The 24,456-nt window shown below is 41.3% G+C and overlaps 1 protein-coding gene and 1 pseudogene across 2 annotated transcripts in view; both read right to left on the reverse strand.

The window, feature by feature from the left end:
- The window catches only part of FAM76A (family with sequence similarity 76 member A), a 26,823-nt gene extending 12,211 nt beyond the window's left edge, over window positions 1-14,612 (reverse strand). The window contains 5 exon segments of the mRNA XM_082658289.1: window positions 4,316-4,473; window positions 9,294-9,446; window positions 10,196-10,250; window positions 13,132-13,196; window positions 14,489-14,612. Of these exon segments, the coding sequence (XP_082514415.1) occupies window positions 4,316-4,473; window positions 9,294-9,446; window positions 10,196-10,250; window positions 13,132-13,196; window positions 14,489-14,569 (512 nt within the window). The 5' untranslated portion in view covers window positions 14,570-14,612.
- On the reverse strand, window positions 1,631-2,708 carry LOC309829719 (small ribosomal subunit protein eS6-like; annotated as a pseudogene). The gene is made up of 2 exons: window positions 2,243-2,708; window positions 1,631-1,883 (listed from the first exon to the last, which is right to left on the reverse strand). The product of its transcript is annotated as a small ribosomal subunit protein eS6-like (transcript).
- Window positions 14,613-24,456: the final 9,844 nt, after the last annotated feature.

The raw sequence follows: 24,456 nt of genomic DNA on the forward strand, positions 1-24,456 counted from the left end.
CTTATAATACCGTGAGGTATATACAAGGGATTGTTTCTATTTTGCGTAAACTGAGGCTCATCAAGGTTAACTGACCTACCCAGGGATATACAGCTAGTTAGCAGTGAAGCTGGGACTAGACACCAGGCTGACATATTTGAACTCCAAGTCCAGTTCTTCCTCACTCTATTTCTGTGAATCTTCTGGTGTCTGAGTCCCACAACAACACTAAAGATCAGTTTTAGCCCCAATAAGTTGACCCCCTAAAACTAGTCTGCAACCCTTTTACTTTGATGGATGTCCAATCGCCAAGCCCAAAGGATGTTTCAGACCTTTTCTTACTTGGCCTCTTTTCAATATTTGATACCACTGACCATGCCATCCATTTCCCCCCCTGACTTTATTGAGGAATAACTGACAAATATAATTGTACATATTTAAAGTGTACAAGGTGACAATTTGATATACATGTACATTATAGAATGATTACCAAGATCAAGATAATTAATACACCCATCACCTCGAATACTTAATTCTTTTACTTTATTTTTTGGCTGCACCATGTGGCTTGCAGGATATTAGTTCCCCGACAAGGGACTGAACCCATGCCCTCTGCAGTGGAAGCACAGAGTCCTAATCACTGGACTCCCAGGGAATTCCCTCTTTTATTTTTTTTAATGGTGAGAATGCTTAAGATCTACTCTCAGCAACTTTCAAGCATACAACATGGTATTATTAACTATCGTCACTAAGCTACACATTAGATCCTCAGAACTACTTCTTCTTATAAAGTTTGTACCCTTTGACCTACACCTCCCCATTTCCCTCTCCCCCTGCCCCTGGCAACCACCATTCTATTCTCTACTTCTATGAAATCAGCTTTATTTTTTTTAAGATTCCACATAAAAGTCATACCACATGGTGTTTGTCTTTCTCTCTCTGGCTCACTTCACTTAGCATATGCCTTCCAGGTTTATCTATTGTAGCAAATAGCAGGATTTCCTTCTTTTTTTATGGCTGGATATTCCATTGTATGTATATACACATTTTCTTTAGCCATTCATCCCTCGAAGGACATTTAGGTTGCTTCCATATCTTAGGTATTATGAATAAAGTTATAATGAATATGAGATACTGATTTCAGTTCCTTCAGATATCTACCCAGGAGTGATTACTGGATCATATGATAGTTTTGTTTTTAATTTTTTCAGGAAACACCATACTGTTGAGTCCTTTATGTATTTTGGATATTAACCCTGATCAGATATTTGGTTTTCAAATATTCACTCCATCCTTCTTGAGTGCTTCTAGAATCTATTCTCAGCCTCCAACCTGAGTCGTGTCATTCAAGAGCATGGTTTTAACAACTATCTATCATAGTGGTTAGAAATGATGTTCCCCAGATCACCTGCATCAGAATCATCTGAGATGTTTATAAAACAAAGCAGATTCCTGGACTCTATCCTAGATTCTACTGAATTAAACTCTGAGGTAGGGCCACAGAAATCCACATTTTAAACTAATCTCTGCTACCACTGACTCTTATGTGCTACCAATGGCTCATGTTCAAACCTCTCTTGTGAGTTTAGGCTAAACTTCCACTAAATAATTCTTTTTTTTCTTGGATGTCGTATCTATTTATTTGTTACTCTTAGAACATCTTCTTTTTGACCAAGGACAGCTTCTGTCTCTTGACAATCTGTTCCTTGCATTTTTCTTTGGCCTCCTTCATTCTCTTGACCAAAAGTGTAGCATATTCTGCAGTCTCTTCCTTATTTTTCTTAGCATGCTGTTTCTTCAGAGCAATATGCCGACGTTTGTGTTGCAGAACACGTGGAGCAACAAGACGCTGAATTTTGGGTGCTTTAGTCCTAGGTTTCTTACCTTCTTTGTTTAAGGGCCTTCTCACAACATAATGGTAGACATCATCTTCTTTATTTTTTTTAATTTATTTTTTAATAAATTTATTTATTTTTATTTTGGGCTGCCTTGGGTCTTTGTTGCTGCGCGCGGGCTTTTCTCTAGTTGGGGTGAGCAGGGGCTACCCTTCGTTGCGGTGCGTGGGCTCCTCATTGTGGTGGCTTCTCTTGTTGCAGAGCGCGGGCTCTAGGTGCGTGGGCTTCAGTAGTTGTGGCTCATGGGCTCTGGAGCGCAGGCTCAGTAGTTGTGGCGTACGGGCTTAGTTGCTCCACGGCATGTGGGATCTTCCCGGAGCAGGGCTCGAACCCGTGTCCCCTGCATTAGCAGGCAGATTCTTAACCACTGAGCCACCAGGGAAGCCCCATCATCCTCTTTAGAGAGCTTAAAAAGTTTGCGGATTCTAGCTCTTGGGCCCCAGGCAATGCAGCACAGTTGTATCAGCAAATCTAGAAATATCCTTCTCACCTTTTTTCAAAATGACCAAATTCAGGACACTCAGATTGGCATCCACAATGCGACCCTGTACAGATCTGCACTTTCTTTCTCCAGTCCTCCTTGGCCTGTAACAGGAATGCTGTTTACGCAGTAGCAAGCAGACGCAGCTGTGGGTCGTGCCACCCGGCTTCATGGTCCCTTGTTTGTCACTCTCACCACTGATTTGGACCACATAACCCGTCCATTCTTCACCTGGAGCATCAGCAGCAATTTCCATGGCCATAAACTTCTCACAGATGGTACAAAGTTTGCGTTCATAGTTCACTTCAGTGAGTTTCTGGCAGACAGTGGCTGGGAAAGATGTTCAGCTTCATCCTGAAGCAGCCGTTCACCTCCAAGGTGCTACGGAAAAGAGCTAAATAATTCTTCTTGATGCTTTAAACTCAACTTTCCAAAACTGAACTTCTTTTTCCCCCCTCCTATACTCTCTCTCAGATAAGGATCTACCCATTCACCCAAGTAAGAAATTTGAGAATTGTCCTTTACTCACCCAGCTCCTGCCCATCTATCTGTTCATCACATTATCTAATTTACTCAAAAATCTCCTTCTAAAGTATCTTCCTGAATCTGCCTCTTCAGTGTCAGTGCCTCAAGTTGAGGTTCTCTATTAACATCTCTTATCTGGACTCTTACCAAAAAAGCTTCTTAACTAGGCCCCAGCCTCTTTTTCCTCCAATGCATTCTCCCTGGTAGTCTGGGTTAATTTTTTTTTAAATGCAGATTTGGCCCCTCCCCTGCATAGATCCTTTCAGTGGCTTCCCGTTAAGATCACTAAGATCAAGTTCATGCTCCTTACCAGGTCTGCTGGATTCCTTTTCCTCCCATTTTCCAGCTCCCAATTATAAGCTCCAGCAAAATAAAAGGACTTGCTGTTCCCAAGTTCCGTGTGGTCTCATGCCCTCCATGTCTTTGCAAATGCTATTCCCTCAGCCTAGAATGTCTCTACCCATTCCTTATCTGATGATTCTGACCCATCCTAAGATCTAGCTCCAACACCAGCATTTCTCTGATCTTTCGTTCCCTAACCTCCCGAGGCAGTTAATTACCACTGCCTCTTATGCCTGTATTTTGACATGTTTCCACTGTGATGCCTATCGAATTATCCTGCAATGATTTGATTACAGGTCTGTCTTCCCTACCAGACTGCATACTCTTGGATAGCAGCGTGAGTTTTTTACTTATCTCTGCATTCCTTGCAGAGAACCTGGCTCATGAAAGTACTTAACAATGAACAAAGAAAATCACAATGGTAATAATAACAACGAATGACTAAAATGTACTGAAGCTTCCTATACGCCGGTTATAAAACTAATCACTATGCACATACTATATAATTTATTTCTGCAACAACTCCATGAGGTAATATTATTATTTCCCTCATTTCACAGATGAAAAAACTTGCCCAATATCCCATACAGAAAACTTGGCAGACCCAGGATTCAATCCAAAGCCAGAACTCTTAACAATTCTACAGATACTCTGAAACGAAGCTTAAGACAATAATGAAAGGACATCATTTTGACTGGATCTCACAAGGACAAACCTAGAATATCTATCAATCTCCTAGCCAATATGCATAAAAAAGCTGCATCCCTCAGACTGTGAAATGTCCAATCTTCTAGGGAGATAACCCACTCTAACGGAGGGGAGAACGTTACATGTTAAAGTGGAGTAAGTTCCACAAACTTTTAAGACACAACAGAAACCAAGTCAGAAAATCCTGATGCCTTATGGAAGTCTCTCTGGCCCTTGGATGATACATGAATTACAAACTACGACAAAGGAGATTCCCTCTATAGACTAATAACTAGAGAGAAAATAGGAAAATTTAGACAAAATGGTAGCTTCCATGGCTAATTGTGTGAGTATTACATCTGACCTCCCAGCACCTCTAGTCCTATCTCATGCATCTCGGGGTTACCTGTTATAATGGCTGCCACCACTCAGTCGACTGTACTGCTCCTTCTCCTGGTGGCTGGCACGGGAAGAACTGCTCAGGTGCTTCCTCTGCTCTTTGGTCTTCTGAAGGACCCGTTTGTATGAAAGTGTGCAGAGCCAGCATAGCAATTTCCCATCTACCTGGAAGATGAGGAGACAAAGATAAAGAAGAAGGAATGTGCTAGTGCAGTGGCTGAGAACATGGGTATTAGGAGCTAGAACCTCTGGTTAAGTCCGGATCTGCCACTTACAAGCTGTGTGACCTTACGGAAGTCAGCTGGATACTCATGGGGTCAATTTCTTCATCTATAAAATGAAGGATAATAGAACCTACTTCAGAGGGCTGGTGCAAGGATCTAGTGACATAATGTAGGTAAAGCATGGTGCAAGGTACATAAAAATTGCTCAATAAAATAGGAGCTGGGGACTTCCCTGGCGGTCCAGTGGTTAAGGCTCCACACTTCCACTGCAGGGGGCACATGTTTGATTCCTGGTGGGGAACTAAGATCCCACATGCTGTGTGGTATGGCCAAAAAATTTTTTAAATAAATAAATAAAATAAAAATGAGCTGCTAATTTTATATATTTTTTTATTTTGTTTTTCTTCAACTTAACAGAGACCAGAGCAAAGTTTCCATAAGAATTTCAAAAGACACAAATATCTCTATGGTGCTCATCACGGAAAACACAGCAGGGAAAAGAGAAGACAGAAGATGAAACATAAAATTTATAATTTAGCTTTTCCTTTTCTTTTTTTTTTAAATTTATTTTATTTATTTATCTTTGGCTGCATTGGGTCTTTGTTGCTGTGCATGGGCTGTCTCTAGTTGTGGTGAGTGAGGGCTACTCTTTGTTGCGGTGCATGGGCTTCTTATTGAGGTGGCTTCTCTTGTTGTGGAGCACGGGCTCTAGGCGCGCAGGCTTCAGTAGTTGTGGCACATGGGCTCAGGAGTTGTGGCTCGCAGGCTCTAGAGCGTAGGCTCAGTAGTTGTGGTGCATGGGCTTAGTTGCTCCGCAGCATGTGGGATCTTCCCAGACCAGGGCTCGAACCTGTATCCCCTGCCTTGGCAGGCAGATTCTTAACCACTGTGCCACCAGGGAAGCCCTATACTTTAGCTTTAATACCTTATAAATGGCTCATAAAATGGTATGCTGGATATCTTTTCTCAGATGGAAATAAATGTCTCCAGAGGGCTTCCCTGGTGGCGCAGTGGTTGAGAATCTGTCTGCTAATGCAGGGGACCCGGGTTCGAGCCCTGGTCTGGGAGGATCCCACATGCCGCGGAGCAACTAGGCCCGTGAGCCACAACTACTGAGCCTGCGCGCCTGGAGCCTGTGCTCCGCAACGAGAGGCCGCGATAGTGAGACGCCCGTGCACCGCGATGAAGAGTGGCCCCTGCTTGCCACAACTAGAGAAAGCCCTCGCACAGAAACGAAGACGCAACACAGGAAAAATCAATTAATTAATTAATAAACTCCTACCCCCAATATCTTCTGTTAAAAAAAAAAAAAATGTCTCCAGAAAAAGACTGATGGGCAAGTAGCTTCCAGGGCCCCAATCCCTGGTGGTGGCCTACCATGGCACTTTGTTTGATTTAGAAAAAGTTGATCACTTTGGGCAGAAGCAGCTCTGTACCAGGGTGCAGGGCACAGGGCTAGGAAAGCAGAATGGGGCTTCCACAATCCTCTGAAGCAGGGGTGCCTCTGTACAGCACTCAGATGGCAAAAGTAAGTTTGTGGGGTGGCCTGGTACACGTGGCAGGGCAGCAGAGCTGGTTGCAGTTACTCAGGTTGAGGAGGGAGTGTGCTGATATTTCATGGAATCTTAGTTTTCATGTCTTGCCTCTAAATTACATCTTCTGCCCCATCTTGAACATGGGTAAGCCAGACCATCATTTACCTAAAGTATTTGTCTTGTTAGCAAAAGCTTCTTTGCACCTTATTCTCCTAACCTATTAGCAAGTCATCCGTCCAAATCTATCCACTTCTTTCCAACTCCACTGCTTCCACCCAAGCAAAGCCATTCTTACTTGTCACAACTGCAAGACCCACCCAAATGATCTCACTATTTTTCTCCAGATCAACCATTTCCACATAGCTGCCAAAGAGGGCTCCTTAAATGTAAATCTGATTATGTCTCTCCTCGCCTTAAAATATAAAATCTAAACTTTTACCATAGCCTATGTTGACTTAAATGTAGCCTCTGCCTGCCTTTATAATCTCATTCTCTGTTCACTCTGCCTTCTTTCTGTTCTTCCCATCTGCCAAGCTCATTCTTGCCTCTGGGTCTTTTCATAGCTGGTCTCTCTTTCCAGGATCTTTGCCCTCCAGGGCCTCCCATGGCTGCTTCCTTCTCATCTTTCCTGTTTCAGCTCAGATTTTATCTCCATGCAGGTCCTCCTGATTGCCCAATCAAAACTGGCCTCCCCAGTCACTCTCTACCATATACCCTATTTCCTTATAGCACTTACACCTAAAATCTGTGTTCATTTATTTCCTTGTTTGTTCTCATCCATCTCACACACATAAATAAAAGCTCTGAGAGAATAAGGTCTCTTCTGCTTAGTTCATCAGTGTATTTCCAACACCCAGAGCAGTGTCTGAGACATGATAAGCATCTAATTATTTGTTAACGAATGTATAAATGAATTTTGAAACCAAACTTCAATTTGCTGCATTTCATGGTTATGGGATATGGCCTGAAGGTCTGACTTTAGGAGGACTTCCCTGGTGGCGTAATGGTTAAGAATCCGCCTGCCAATGCAGGAGACACGGGTTTGATCCCTGGTCCAGGAAGATCCCACATGCTGCAGAGCAACTAAGCCCCATACGCCACAACTACTGAGCCTGCGCTCTAGAGCTCGCAAGCCACAACTACTGAGCCCACGTGCCTAGAGCCCATGCTCTGCAATGAGAAGCCACCACAATGAGAAGCCCACACACTGCAACAAAGAGTAGCCCCCACTCGCCGCAACTAGAGAAAGCCTGCGTCCAGCAACAAAGACCCAATGCAGCCAAAAAAAAAAAATAGGAGACCTTCTCCACGAAAGAGCTTTCACTGAAGAAGGGTTTGAAAACAAAGCAACTGCACTGAAAGAGAGCCAACATTAAACATGAAAATCACACACTGAACCACAGGACACTTTATTTCAGATCTCTCCTTCACAAACTTTAAAAATATAAAATCACCCTCTCAGAATTAAACTATCATAAAGAAATAATCATAGATAACACTGAGTACTTATCATGTGCCAGATTCCTTCTGAAGGGGTTTACACTTGACCTTCATAACAACGATGAGGTCTGAGCAGCCTCATTTACGGATGAGGAAACTGAGGCACTGATAGATTAACTCACCTGAAGTCACACAACAAATAAGTGACAGACAAAGATTTCAATCCAGGCACTCTGAGTCCAGATCATCCACTCTCAATCCCTAAGCTTGGTCCTCCTAAAGTTTATAAATAGATGATTGAGGATGCCTACAAATACGCAAACTCTTATGATAGGATTGTAACTAGAAAGTAGAAACAATGAATTCTAGTGTAATCCAAATAATAATAATATAGGTACCATTTAATGAAGTATAGTATATGCTAGGCTCAAAATTGTTTTATATACCTATCTCAATTAAATCTCCCTATGCCCTTGTGAAGTAGCTACTGTTATTCCCACAGTAAAGATGACAAAACTGATGCATAACAGGAGTAAATAATTTGCCCAGGATCATTCAGCTAAGCCAGAAGTGGGCTGGAACCCAGATCTATGGGACTAAAAAGCTTGTGCTCCAACTATTATTATATGTTACCTTCTGATTACTAATTCAGCTTCTCTAGTATCTTGATTCAGGGAAGAGGTGCCCTGGTTGGCAGGCAGGAGTATTCTGGTCACTGGAAAGTTACTTCCTCCCATTGTAAATTAATGAATTTGGTTACCACGAATCAGCTTTTGAGAGCCTAAGCATCTCTGAAAAGCATCTCTGGAAACTGAGAGTTTCTGTACTACATTCTTTCATTCAAAAAAAATTTATCGAGTACCTACTATGTGCCAGGCTGCTGGTAATACAGCATGAAAACAGATGGACAAAGAACTCATACTTTAGTGGGGGTGGACAAACATGTAAACAAACAAGATAATTTCTCATAACATTACATGCTATGAAGACAATAAACAGGGTACTATGATAGAGTGATCGGAGGAGTTAGTAAAGAAGGTCTCTGTGAGAAGCTGGCAATTGAGCTGAGACTTGACGCAAGGAACAAGTTATGACACTCTGGAGAAGGCTGTGTATCAGGCAAATCCAGCCGGCACAAAGGTGGAAATGAGACTGGTATATCTGAAGGACTGAAAGGTGGCCAGTGTGGCTGGACCAAGGGAGGAGGAGGGGAGTGTGATGGAAGATGGGAGTGTGATGGAAGATGAGACTGAGAGTCAGGTATGGGCCTTGCAGGCTATGGAAGGAGTTTGGGTTTCATTCTAAGTGCAACTGGAAGCCAGTTGAGGGTTTTAAACAGACCAAATCTAAATCATTTTAATTCCACCAAGGTACCATCATTCCACATAGAGGTTTATCTATATCATCTTCTTGTGGTCTTTAACTTCAACAGATAGAAACATTTAAAGAGCCAGATAGTAAAACTGGTAACAGACTATATCCTGCTTAAGTCACAATCTCTCCTTTAAAGAGTTTTGTAGAATTTTGCCAATCACCACTTCACTTATAAGGGATGTTGAACACTGTAATTCAAATTCTCATGAAATACTAACCTATGAAATGTTATAATATAATGGTCCACATTTGATAAATGAAGAAAACAAAGGCTGAATATCTTCTTCAAAGTCAATAACAGAATTTGGAGAGGAACTGAGAAATCAATCTTGGTTATATGTCTTTTTAACACAATTGGCCCACCTGAATTTCTCTGAAAGAAAAAAATATCCAGAAAAACACAGAGATTTACCTTCTTTCTATCATCTTTCCTGTCAAATGCACACTGCTGCTTGCACTGTTCACAAGAATATGGTGGTCCATACTTCTTCTCTGAATTTGTGCAGCGTTGGCATTTGTTGCCAATAAATGCTGCAATTATGTTGCAATACTGACAAGGTTTGGGCTTAAAGAGAAAAAAAAAAGTGTCAAGTAAGTATGTTGTAAAATACCAGTGCATTTTTTTTTCCAGTGCATTTTTTAAAGCAATGATTTCTATTATACACAGTTCATTAGTCATGGTAAAAATGCATTCCCAACTTCATAAATTTCCTTTTACACTGATCCAATAAAGCCCAATTCCTAACACCACATAAAGTGTTTTTCTGCACAGGACTATTGATTTTTAAATAAACAAACAAATAACAAAAACCCATTAGCATATATGCTGGGACTTCTCTAACCAATTCAACAGAACCAGCTCTTGGAGAAATGAGCAAGTGCGTCCAAATTTCTGAAAAGGCCTCTTTGACATTATCAGTGTATAAACATGTGGGGAGAATGCCTGCAAGGACACAGTATGCTGAACCCTAACACTGAAAGAAAAAAAATCATTCATCAAAATGAATAGTCAACTGTTACCAAACAAAGAGGTCACGTCATAGGATTCATCATTCCCCTTCTCTTTACATACTGGTTACTGAAGCTTCTCAAGGAAAATTATAATCACAATCCTGCCACAGTGACTATAAACACAGAACTCCTTAATACTAAGTATTAGCTAAGTTTGAAAGCTAAAACACTACATAAATTTTTCTGAGAACATTTTTACGCATAACTAGGTCTTCTAATAAAAATATTGTAATTATATTAATAGTCCACAGAATGTACGGTCCCAAGAGACATGACTGTTAGGTACAGAGAAACCCTACTTACCGTTCCATACAACTGCACATTCTGAGCACATTTCTTGCATATTGTATTGGTTTTACTGTTAAGGAAGAAAGAGACACAAGGCTTTATAAGAAAAAAATCGTTTTACTTACAACATTTGAAAACTGATTCTTCCTTAAGTCCAAGGAATTTGTTCCTTACTAAGTGCCAAGGTGGAATATGGTTTGGACATTTGATTAACTGAAGGGTGAGTATCTGGCCAGTAACTCTTTTAATTATTCTGTAGTTATAAATTTTATTAGCTCAAATACAAGGAGGCTTTGGTTAAAATGAAGAGTGAGTTATTTATGATTATGACATCTCCAAGTACCACTAAGTAAAATTATCAGATATGCAAAGGACCCTGAAAAGAATATTATGTTAGACCAAAATGGACTAGCAAAAAAGAAATTAATTCTCCTCAATTCAGATGAGCAGCTGAGAAATTCGAGATGAGGAGTAAAGTATTTGTGTTTGGGATATAAGCTCAGAGACTCTATCCATGTTGACCTTACTCTATGTTCTCCTCTATAAGTAAAAGTATGTGAAAATCCCTGATGTGGGGAAATAGATGCTAACACCAAATATTTTTTCAATATTTCCAATTTCTCTAAGAGCTAAGCACTGACAAAAATAAACACGCCCTTTCCCTTGTGAAGATCCAAGTCATAATATTACCTACATGCCTAAACTGATAAACTGCCTTGGGGAAAAAATATTATCTTCAAATAAAGTCTAACCCTTCACAAAGGGAGGTACAAACGAATGCTTCATGTTTAACAACAGTTTAAACAATATTTGGGGGCAAAAACAAAATCACATAAAAATCCAGTATATTGTTACTTTGTGATTTTTTTCCCATACAGTTCCTATCAAAGTGACTACAAACTTAAAAGACAAAAGAAAAACCTCAAAGTAAAAATCATTAAATTAAAATGAGATATTCAAACAAAATATTTCCCAGGGCAATTTTCTGCCATTTTAAAAAGGCAGTTCAGGGACTTCCCTGGTGGTCCAGTGGGGTCTAGTGGTTAGGTCTCAGCACTTCCACTGCCGTGGCCCTAGTGGGGAACTAAGATCCAACAAGCCACGGGGTGGCCAAAAAGAAAAAAAAAAGGCAGTTCAGGAAGTGAAGTACATTGAAAGAGACCTCTAGAAAGAGGATTAGCATCAGTGATTCTGTGATGTTGAACATTTGGGTTTATTTTAGATTTATTACTCAAGGAGTGGGACATATATATCAATATATACAAATGCTCTTGACATTTTAGAAAAAAATGCAAAAAAACCTATTTCTATAATCCATCTTGAATTAATTTTTATGTATGGTGTGAATTAAGGGTTATACTTCAAAGCTCACCCTACACACAGAAATAAATTTGAAAGGGATCATAGGCCTAAATGTAAAAGCTAAAATATAAACCTTCCAGAGTATATTCTGTGTGTCTCCATTTACATGAAGTTCTAGAACAGGTAAAACTAATCTATGGTGGAAAGGAAAATCAGAACAGTAGTTGCTTGGAAAAAGCAAGGAGGGTGGGGACTGACTGGGTTGGGGTTAGAATCTCTGGGGTGATAGAAATGTTTTATATTTTGATGGGGTTTAGGGTTACACAGATATATACTGTTTGTAAAACTCATTGAATGATGCACTTAAGATTTGAGCATTTCAATGTGTGCAAATTTTACCTCTAAAAAAATTTAAAAACCATAAACAAATATTGAACTCTATGTTAATGATATGCATGCTGAAGTGTTTAGGGTCAAGTACACTGATGTCCCCAACTTTAAACTGCATCACAAATAAGATGGATTAATACACTGATGGATAGAGAGATGGATAGATGCAAAAGTAGTAAGTGTAAATTGTAGAATCTAAGTAGTGGGTAGATGAGTGTTTACTATCTAGTTTTTTTAGCTTTTTTTTCTTTGAAAATATACATAACGAAATATCAGGGAAAATATTCCTAGAATTGAAATGAAGCTGACCAAAATTAGGCTTCTGGGTCCATGTGTGAGCTGGCAAACAGACCCCATCCTGCTTAAGGCAATATTACCTACAGCCACGGTTCCCCAAAAGTTTAACTTACTATACCAATAAAACACTTTGCTGCTATTAAAAAGTCCCCCAAAGATGTGTGTTCATTCACACCTAAATATTTTTCACACTTTTCAAAATGAGATTCACACAAGGCAAGTGTAAAGGCAAGTGAGTTTTTTCAAATGTGACTAGGGCTAACAAACTCTTTATCAGATTGTCACATTTTCAAAAGTATCTTCTTTTGGCTTATAAGTTCTTCAAACTCTGCATATAAATATACTAGAGCACAAGGCTCATGTTTTACTGTTGTGGGATTGGTTTCTTAGTGTCAAAAATGTCAAAACCATAATACAGGGCTTCCCTGGGACACGGGTTTGATCCCTGGTCCAGGAAGATGCCACATGCCGCGGAGCAACTAAGCCCATGGGCCACAACTACTGAGCCTGCGCTCTAGAGCCCGCGAGCCCCAACTACTGAAGCCAGTGAGCCCCAACTACTGAAGCCAGCGAGCCCCAACTACTGAAGCCCGCGTGCCCAGAGACCGTGCTCCACAACAAGAGAAGCCACCACAATGAGAAGCCCGCACACAGCAACGAAGACCCGATGCAGCCAAAAATAAATAAATAAATAAATTTATTTATTTTAAAAACCCCACAATATAAAATTATCAAGGATGTGAAAAATAAGTAACTAATAATTTAAGCAATTAATGAATAACTAGGGAAAAATATGTGTATTTTACTTCCATTGTGTTATAACAGGAAATGGCAGAATCTGTGTATAATGCAATTGATTACAAATCTATATATTACAATGCAACTGATTACAAATCTGTATATTGAAATGCAATCGATTACAGATTTTCAAAGGAAAAGCTCATGGTCAACGAAAACTGTACCTCTCCTGCTGGTACTCAGTCCTACAGTAGGTACACTTCACAACAGGGTGTGCAATCCGACATTCCTGAAATGAAATGAGGATATAATTTTAAAAGGCAGTCAGAAATGGAAAGTCTTCAGTAGGAGGCAGAAGACCTGGGTACTATTCCAAGCATAGCCACTGTGCTTGAGTGAGTCACTTAAACTTTCTGGGACTAATTTTTTTTGTCTGTAAAACTGGCACCACCACCCTGCATTGATGTGGGAGTTAAGTAAGAATTTATATGGAACTAGTCATAAATTGTAAAACAAAGGTATGAATAAGCCTCAGACCTAGGGAATGAGAAGCCCTGGATTCTAGTCCAGTTCTGCCTCCGCCACTGTGTGATTTTTGAGCAGGTTCACTTGCGAAATCAAAGTACTGAATTAAAATCATTATTGCTTACATATATAAAACTCCCTTAAAATCAATAAATATATACATATACAAACATATAATCAAATATGTATTTTTTAAGGCCAAAAAGGCATTCAGACATTTGACTTTTTGAGTTCTCTCATACCTAGTAAACAAAAGAGACAAAGTCATGGCCACTGAAAGCACTGATGACACACAATTATGAGTTAGCCATACCAGAGACACAAACTCTGGATTATCTGGAGATATCTCAACATCACTCTCCAGCCGGCTTGGTGACTTTTAACTGTCGCTTCACAGCCCCTCTATTCATTTATATAGGCAAAGCAAGATGAAACAACTTAAAAGAAAAAAAGAGAACTTGGACCTTCAGGGGTAAAAACTGATCAGCAGCTGGTTACTGCGACGACAGAAGGTCACTAACTAGAAGCTGAAATATCATCCTTTTGCTTCGTGCGTTTGACTGTGGGGCTTTATTATAAAGCCTGGCTACCTCCGACTCTGGAACTGGCTGAAAAGTGCCCGTGAAGCGCCCAGTTCGACACGATCGTCCCAGACAGCACCCAACTCTGGAGTTCTGTCCCAGGCGGGGCAGGAGGTTCCTAAGCTTGAAACCCGGCAGACCCCGACGCGGGAGGAAGCCAGCCCAAAAGGGATCTCCGCCGCGGCTGGTCGAGGGCGAGCGGGGGACCAGCTGTCCCCTCCCCCGACCTCACGGGGTCCGAGAACAATCCCTCGCTGTTGCTAAGCACCCGGACACGCCGGCCGCTGGGGCCTGGACACGGCCCGGGTCTCCCCCACGTGCCCCGCCAGCCCCCGGCGGAGCGGGTGCGGTTCCGCAGCTAGGCGGGCCTGCCACGCCCTGCCCGGGGGACCCCGCCGGGCGTTCCCACAGAACCGGGAGCTCCGGGCCGCGCCTCCAGCGTCCCAGTTCCCGGCTGCCGCCCCAGCCCGCGCACCTTGCACAGCTGCTGCCCCTGAGACAGCGCCTCGAAGGGGAAGCGCTGGTGGCACTTGGTGCAGGCGTAGAGCGCCGCCATGTCCGGCCCGGGCCGTGCTCACAACCCTACCGGCCCGGCCCGCCGCTTTATCTGACAGTCTGAAGCACAACCTGGCGGCGGCAGGCTGCGGGCTGCGGCAGGCGGGCGGGTTCTCGTGTGCGAGCGGACCAGGGCTGGCGCGGCGGCGCTGGACGCCCGTTCACTGGTTCATTTTGACGTCTATCAAGGAGGAAGGGGCGGAACACGGAGCTTCTTACGACTCTGATTCGGTCTGGACTGGAGTACGCCACTTATGACGCGCGCGGCCTCGATTATGTAAAGCGCAGTCACGAGGGGGCGCCGCTGGGAGGGAAGGTCTCCCGCGGGGGACTCTGAAGTGCCTAGGCTCCTCCCACTTCGCTCTCTGTTCCCGCCCTCGCTCCTCCTCTCTCAGCAGCTGGAGCCACCGTGCTTCTCGCGATATCTCCACGGAGTTGTGATGTTTTGGTTTCCATGGAGTTGCCCTCTCGCAGCTGGTTGAGCCGAGCGCGGTGCATTGTTGAACTAGAACTCGGCCGCCACCCCGAGCCTGAAGGAGATGGGGGCTTCTGAGAAAACGCCTCCAACGTCGGGGTAGGAGGGGCCCGCACAGCCCTCTCACTCGAGGGAGGAGAGGAAACGTGAGAGGCAACTTAGAGGGATGCCCTCTGTCTGAGATCCCTAAAAAAGAGGTCCCTGACTTCCCGAGAGAAAGAAAGAAGCCCCAGAGAGAGCACCCCTATTTTGTGGAAGAGGGGTGCTAGAGTGATGACAGCTCCTCCCGGAAGGAGAAGACGGGTACTAAGGCGAGGCCCTCCACCCCTGAGAGTACTCGTGCCCAGGAGGCCCACTCTGAGTGGGATGCAATTGGCCTGAGGACTGCTTCCTACTGTGCCTAATCCAGTTGCACCCTCAGCTTCTCTGTCGAACAACTCCTTGGCATTTCCTGGTTAGGTCCGGCCACAGGAAGGCAAGCCACACCCTCCCAGCTACTCTGCCTCTTTTCAGGTCCCAGCGTGGTGCATCTAGAGGCTGTCCAAGGAATTACAAACTTGTTGTTGAGGCTTTGGCAAAGCTTCCGGCAGTGCTGACCTTTCCAGGTCTCTGCCCTATAGCCGCTCTTACTTTTTTTTTTTTTTTTTTTTTTTTTTTTTTTGCGGTACGCGGACCTCTCACTGTTGTGACCTCTCCCGTTGCGGAGCACAGGCTCCGGACGCGCAGGCTCAGCGGCCCGCGCGGCTCGCGGGCCCAGCAGCTCCGCGGCATGTGGGATCCTCCCAGACCGGGGCACGAACCCGTGTCCCCTGCATCAGCAGGCGGACTCTCAACCACTGCGCCACCAGGGAAGAGCCTGCTCTTACTTTTGACTGTGCTCGCCTGAGCGATGCTAATTGCAGTTTTACCTAAACGTGCGTTTTTTAACAACCGAGGGCGCATTTATGGCTTATAAATCCGTGCCCCCCCCCCAATTTACTCTCTTTGATACCCAAATCCAGCCCGCTACTTGTGACTTTGCCCAAAGACCCGTATTAATCAAAGATTTAGACTCTGGGGTCAGAAAACAAAGGTTCAAAAATCACTTCTCCATTTCTACTAGCTAGGTAACCTTGAATTTCTGAACTTCTCACTATAGCTGAATTTCTCAGAGCCTCTTTCCTCAATTGTACAATTGGGTCATTGTGGGGATCAGAAACAGTACATGGAGGGTAATGGGAAACTGCTTCCTGGATAAGGGGTTTTACTTTGGAATGATGGAAATGTTTTGGAACTAGATAGATGGTTGCACAACATTGTGAATGTACTAACTGCCACTGAATTGTTCACTTTAAAATGATGAATTTTATATTATGTGAATTTCACCTCAAATTATTTTTTTAAAAAAAAGGATGCAGGGAATTCCCTGGCAGTCCAGTGGTTTGAATTCTGCGCTTCCACTGCAGGGGGGTCTGGGTTCGATCCCTGGTTGGGGAGCTAAGCCACGTGGCTCAGCCAAAATAAATAAATAAACAATTTAATTTAAAAAAATTTTTAAAAGATGCAGGTTTGGGAACCAGACTGCCTGGCTTTGAATCCCAATTCTATCACTTAGAAGTTGTATGACTTTGGGCCTATTAAAAACAAACAAACAAGAAACAGTACATGGAACTTGGTACACTAAATAAATGCTATTAGGAGAAACTGAATTTCTTCTAGGGAGATGCTGGTGCCATCGATCGTGGAAACACAGCCTCCTCTCTGCTCACATGCATACTCCACACTGGGGTATGGGCCCCTCTATGTTTCTACTGCCTCCAGTTCTGGTCTCTATTATTTACCAGTTTTGCAATTACCTATCTACTTCTTTTTCATGCATCAGATTATGGCATTATGGAACAGAAAGACCATATCTGGGTCCTCTGTATCCTATTCATCCAGTGCAGGGCTAATTAACCCATTCATTCAACAAATATTTACATATTTACTATGTGCCAGGCTCTGGCTTAGGCGCTGGGCATACGCTGGTGTGTAAAACAGATGTGATCCCTGCCCTTGTGAAGCCAACAGTCTAGTGGCAAAGACAGTTAAATAGCAAAGACTATGAACGAATAAACATGCTGCAGGGATAAACAACAAAGTTGGGATAGGGAGAAGGTAGGGGGAGTCACTTGGGTAGAGAGAAGGCCAGGGGATGCCAAGGCCTGAAGGTTGAGAAGGACTTAGACATATGACTTAGCCAAGAATGTTCTGGGCAGAGGGAAAGGTGATGACCTTGAGGTGGAATATTTCTTGGCATCTTCAAGAAATGGAGGAGAGGCCAGTATAGCTGGGGCTTAGTTGGACAGAGGGCAAGTGGAGAGGTTGGCAGGAGTCAGCAGGGGCCAGATGTGCAAAGCCTATAGACCCTGATGCGCATATGATTTTTTTTTCAAAGTACAGCATATGAAGTATAATGGGAAAGAAGCCATAGGCAGTTTTTAAGCAGTCAAGTGACAGATATAAATTTTTTTAACAATTTACTTGGCTGCTACGAGGAGAATAGACTGTAGGGGGCCAGCATAAATGCACAGAGATCAGTGAGGAGGCTATTGCAGTCATCCAGGTGAGAGGTGATGATGACAAGTTTGCAGTGGAGAGAAGTGGAAAGAGTCAGGATATATTTTGAAGATAGAGTCAACAGGACTTAGGGGTGGAGTGGATTTAGGGGGTGGTGAGGGAAAGAAAGACATTATGGTCTATGTGCCCAGCTGTGTGCAGATGATGGTATCATTTCCAGCAAAAGGGAAGACTAGAAGGACGGGTTTCAGAGACAAAACCAAGAGTTTTATTTCTTTGCTTTTTTTTTTGGCCACGCCACATGGCTTGTGGGATCTTAGTTCTCCGATCAGGGATCAAACCTGGGCCCTTGGCAGTAGAAGCATGAAGTCCTAACCACTGGACAACCAGGGAATCCCCAAGAGTTTTATTTTTGACATAGTAAGTTCTAAATGCCTATGGGACCTCCAGAGGGAGACATTATGTAGGTGGCGGCTCTAGTCTGTATATCTCTTAGAGGAGAGGTCTGGGATGAAGAGAGTTTCTGGGGAAATGATCAGCATATATGCCCTGAGACTGGACGATATTACCTTGGAAGCCTAGAGAGAGAAGATAGCAGTGCCCCTTCCTGAGTCAAGAGAAAGTCCATCCAACAGAGATCTTGTCATGAGGAGATGCCTGCAAAGGAGCCGTGAGCAAGAGAGTTCAGAGAGGAGAGTAGTTTCACAGAAGCCAAGAGAAGAGTAGGAGACATCAGTCAACAGTGGCATCAGCTACTGGGAGACTAAAGTGATGACAGTGACTGATGTTTCCTGAACTGATCTGAACACACACCTGTTTGCTGAATGTCTAGCCTGTCAAACCTTATCCCTCCTTCCCTTTATCAAGTTTCCTTCCATGTGTCTTCGGCAACAGCAGTTGGGTGTGTCCCTGTGGGAACAGTAGGAAAAAAGGGTATTTCTAGCAGGATTGTTCATGGTAGCAAAAGAAAAGGGGGACAAAAAGGGAATAACCATGGACAGAATAATGGATGACTGAATTGTGCTGTGCTTAGAGTATCGTGGAAGTACACGGAAGGGACACTTAGCTTCAACGGGGTCAGCTCTCCCAGAGTGTCACTGCTTGCCTCCTGTTCACAATCTCCAGAAAAATCTTCATGCTAAGGAGGATGGTATAGGTCCAGGGTGGAAGGGGGGAGTTGATAAAAATCGAAACTGCCTTCTATTGGCAGGTGTAAATTCTTGATCTGCAAACTCAGAAATAAAACTTTAAAAAACTGAATTCAGACAGTCCTGCAGCCTGTGGAACAAAAACCACAGTCACAGAAAGATAGACAAGATGAAAAGGCAGAGGGCTATGTACCAGATGAAGGAACAAGATAAAAACCCCAGAAAAACAACTAAATGAAGTGGAGATAGGCAACCTTACAGAAAAATAATTCAGAATAATGATAGTGAAGATGATCCAGGACCTTGGAAAAAGAATTGGGGCAAAGATCGAGAAAATGCCAGAAATGTTTAACAAAGACCTAGTAGAATTAAAGAACAAACAAACAGAGATGAACAATACAATAATTGAAATGAAAACTACACTAGAAGGAATCAATAGCAGAATAACTGAGGAGGAGAACGGATAAGTGACCTGGAAGTCAGAATGGTGGAATTCACTGCTGTGGAACAGAATAAAGAAAAAAGAATGAAAAGAAATGAAGACAGCCTAAGAGACCTCTGGGACAACATTAAACGCAACATCATTCACATAGGGGTCCCAGAAGGAGAAGAGAGAGAGAAAGGACCAGAGAAAATATTTGAAGACATTATAGTGAAAAACTTCCCTAACATGGGAAAGGAAGTAGCCACCCAAATCCAGGAAGCACAGCGAGCCTCATACAGGATAAATCCAAGGAGAAACACGCCAAGACACATAGTAATCAAACTGGCAAAAATTAAAGACTAAGAAAAATTATGGAAAGCAGAAAAGGAAAAATGAAAAATAATGTATAAGGAAACTCCCATAAGGTTAACAGCTGATTTCTCAGCAGAAACTCGACAAGCCAGAAGGGAGTGGCATGATATACTTAAAGTGATGAAAGGGAAGAACTTACAACCAAGATTACTCTACCCGGCAAGGGTCTCATTCAGATTCGATGGAGAAATCAAAAGCTTTACAGACAAGCAAAAGCTAAGAGAATTCAGCACCACCAAACCAGCTCTATAACAAATGCTAAAGGAACTTCTCTAAGTGGGAAACACAAGAGAAGAAAAGGATCTACAAAAACAAACCCAAAACAATTAAGAAAATGGTTATAGGAACATACATATCGATAATTACCTTAAACGTGAATGGATTAAATGCTCCAACCAAAAGACACAGGCTTGCTGAATGGATACAAAAACAAGACCCATATATATTCGGTCTACAAGAGACCCACTTCAGACCTAGGGACACATACATACTGAAAGTGAGGTGATGGAAAAAGATATTCCATGCAAATGGAAATCAAAAGAAAGCTGGAGTAGCAATACTCATATCAGATAAAATAGACTTTAAAATAAAGAATATTACAAGAGACAAGGAAGGACACTACATAATCATCAAGGGATCAATCAAAGAAGAAGATATAACAATTATAAATCTATATGCACCCAACATAAGAGCACCTCAATACATAAGGCAACTGCTAACAGCTAAAAAGGAGGAAATCGACAGTAACACAATAATAGTGGGGGATTTAACACCTCACTTACACCAATGGACAGATCATCCAAAATGAAAATAAATAAGGAAACACGAATTTTAAATGACACAATACACCAGATAGGTTTAATTGATATTTATAGGACATTCCATCCAAAAACAGCAGATTACACTTTCTTCTCAAGTGCGCATGGAACATTCTCCAGGATAGATCACATCTTGGGTCACAAATCAAGCCTCAGTAAATTTAAGAATATTGAAATCATATCAAGCTTCTTTTCTGACCACAATGCTATGAAATTAGAAATGAATTACAGGGAAATAAACGTAAAAAACACAAACACATGGAGGCTAAACAATACGTTACAAAACAACCAAGAGATCACTGAAAAAATCAAACAGGAAATCAAAAAATACCTAGAGACAAATGACAATGAAAACACGATGATCCAAAACCTATGGGATGCAGCAAAAGCAGTTCTAAGAGGGAAGTTTATAGCTCTACAAGCCTACCTCAAGAAACAAGAAAAAACTCAAGTAAACAATCTAACCTTACACCTATAGGAACTAGAGAAAGAAGAACAAACAAAACCCAAAGTTAGCAGAAGGAAAGAAATCAAGATCAGAGCAGAAATAAATGAAATAGAAACAAAGAAAACAATCACAAAGATCAATAAAACTAAAAGCTGGTTCTTTGAGAAGATAAACACAATTGATAAACCATTAGCCAGACTCATCAAGAAAAAGAGAGAGAGGACTCAAATCAATAAAATTAGAAATGAAAAAGGAGAAGTTACAACAGACACCGCAGAAATACAAAGCATCCTAAGAGACTACTACAAGCAACTCTATGCCAACAAAATGGACAACCTGGAAGAAATGGACAAATTCTTAGAAAGGTATAACCTTCCAAGACTGAACCAGGAAGAAATAGAAAATATGAACAGATCAATCACAAGTAATGAAATTGAAACTGTGATTAAAAATCTTCCAACAAACAAAAGTCCAGGACCAGATGGCTTCACAGGTGAATTCTATCAAACATTTAGAGAAGAGCTGACACCCATCCTTCTCAAACTCTACCAAAAAATTGCAGAGGAAGGAACACTCCCAAACTCATTCTATGAGGCTACCATCACCCTGATACCCAAACCAGACAAAGATACTACAAAAAAAGAAAATTACAGACCAATATCACTCATGAATACAGATGCAAAAATCCTCAACAAAATACTAGGAAACAGAATCCAACAACACATTAAAAGGATCATACACCATGATCAGGTGGGATTTATCCCAGGGATGCAAGGATTCTTCAATATACCCAAATCAATCAATGTGATACACCATATTAACAAATTGAAGAATAAAAAACATATGATCATCTCAATAGATGCAGAAAAAGCTTTTGACAAAATTCAACACCCATTTATGATAAAAACTCTCCAGAAAGTGGGCATAGAGGGAACCTACCTCAACATAATAAAGGCCATATACGACAAACCCACAGCAAACATCATTCTCAATGGTGAAAAACTGAAAGAATTTCCTCTAAGATCAGGAACAAGACAAGGATGTCCACTCTCACCACTATTATTCAACATAGTTTTGGAAGTCCTAGCCATGGCAATCTGAGAAGAAAAAGGTATACAAATTACAAAAGAAGAAGTAAAACTGTCACTGTTTGCAGATGACATGATACTATATAGAGAGAATCCTAAAGATGCCACCAGAAAACTACTAGCGCTAATCAATGAATTTGGTAAAGTTGCAGGATACAAAATTAATGCACAGAAATCTCTTGCATTCCTATACACTAATGATGAAAAATCTGAAAGAGAACTTATGGAAACACTCCCATTTACCATTGCAACAAAAATAATAAAATACCTAAGAATAAACCTGTCTAGGGAGACAAAAGACCTGTATGCAGAAAACTACAAGACACTGATGAAAGAAATTAAAGATGATACGAACAGATGAAGAGATATACCATGTTCTTGGATGGGAAGAATCAATATTGTGAAAATGACTATACTACCCAAAGCAATCTACAGATTCAATGCAATCCCTATCAAATTACCATTTTTTATGGGACTAGAACAAATCATCTTAAAATTTGTATGGAGACACAAAAGACCCTGAATAGCCAAAGCAGTCTTGAGGGAAAAAAATGGAGCTGGAGGAATCAGACTCCCTGACTTCAGACTATACTACAAAGCTACAGTAATCAAGACAATATGGTACTGGCACAAAAACAGAAACATAGATCAATGGAACAAGAAAGCCCGGAGATAAACCCACACACCTATGGTCAACTAATCTATGACAAAGGAGACAAAGATATACAATGGAGAAAAGACAGTCTCTTCAATAAGTGGTGCTGGGAAAACTGGACAGCTACATGTAAAAGAATGAAATTAGAACACTGCCTAACACCATACACAAAAATAAACTCAAAATGGATTAAAGACCTAAATGTAAGGCCAGACACTATAAAACTCTTAGAGGAAAACATAGGAAGAACACTCTTTGACATAAATCACAGCAAGATCTTTTTTGATCCACCTCCTAGAGTAATGGAAATAAAAACAAAAATAAACAAATGCGACCTAATGAAACTTCAGAGCTTTTGCACAGCAAAGGAAACCATAAACAAGACAAAAAGACAACCCTCAGAATGGGAGAAAATATTTGCAAACGAATCAATGGACAAAGGATTAATTTCCAAAACATATAAACAGCTCATACAGCTCAATATTAAAGAAATAAACAACCCAATCCAAAAATGGGCAGAAGACCTAAATAGTCATTTCTCCAAAGATGACATATAGATGGCCAAGAAGCACATGAAAAGCTGCTCAACATCACTAATTATTAGAGAAATGCAAATCAAAAGTACAATGAGGTATCACCTCACACCAGTTAGAATGGGCATCATCAGAAATCTACAAACCACAAATGCTGGAGAGGGTGTGGAGAAAAGGGAACTCTCTTGCACTGTTGCTGGGAATGTAAATTGATACAGCCACTATGGAGAACAGTACAGAGGTTCCTTAAAAAACTAAAAATAGAATTACCATATGATCCAGCAATCCCACTACTGGGCATATACCCAGAGAAAACCATAATTCAAAAAGACACATGCACCCCAATGTTCATTGCAGCACCGTTTACAATAGCCAGGTCATGGAAGCAACCTAAATGCCCTTCGACAGACGAATGGATAAAGAAGATGTGATATATATATACAATGGAATATTACTCAGACCTAAAAGGAACAAAATTGAGTCATTTGTTGAGACGTGGATGGATCTAGAGACTGTCATACAGAGTGAAGTAAGTCAGAAAGAGAAAAACAAATATCGTGTATTAACACATGTATGTGGAACCTAGAAAAATGGTACAGATGAACCGGTTTGCAGGGCAGAAGTTGAGACACAGATGTAGGGAACAAACGTATGGACACCAAGGGGGGATAACTGCAGTGGGGTGGGGATGGTGGTGTGCTGAATTGGGTGATTGGGGTTGACATGTACACACTGATGTGTATAAAATTGATGACTAATAAGAACCTGCAGTATAAAAAAACAAACAAAAAAACATACTAAACTTTCCTTGGGTTATTTGTATGGAAATATGTTAATATAAATGTTTCAGACATTACATGAAATTTCTAAAAATCATATGTTCTGGTATAATGTTATAAGTCATAATTCTAGTTATTACTTTAAAATGTATATCTAAGAAATAACTAAATTTCCTTGTCAATTGCATTATTATGAACTTTCATCAAATCTTTAACGTGGTCATTTTAAAGTCTTTTGTCATTTACAGACAGTTCTGGGTGTACTCTGATGCTTTTGCAAAAATGTTCCTATAAAAGGGTTTCATCTTCAAGGAATTCATGGAAAAGACTCTGACAAGTACAGATTTCTGGTAACTGACTATACTGCTGAACTGAATGAATAAGCATTTTCAGAACTCTAATGGAAAACTGATGAATTCATAAAAGTGCTAACAAAAGATCAAGATAAAAAAAATTAATTACATGGGTCTGAGCAAACTGATGAGGATGATTATAATTTTTGTGACTTTCTTTTTGAATAAAAGAAAAATCCTACAAGGGCTCAGAGGCAAAAAAATATTCAAATCAATTTTCACTGCAAAGTAAAGGACCTGTTACAGTGGAGGATTAC

This window comes from Grampus griseus (genome assembly GCF_964374135.1).
Source record: "Grampus griseus genome assembly, chromosome: 1".
In the NCBI taxonomy this organism is placed as follows: domain Eukaryota; kingdom Metazoa; phylum Chordata; class Mammalia; order Artiodactyla; family Delphinidae; genus Grampus; species Grampus griseus.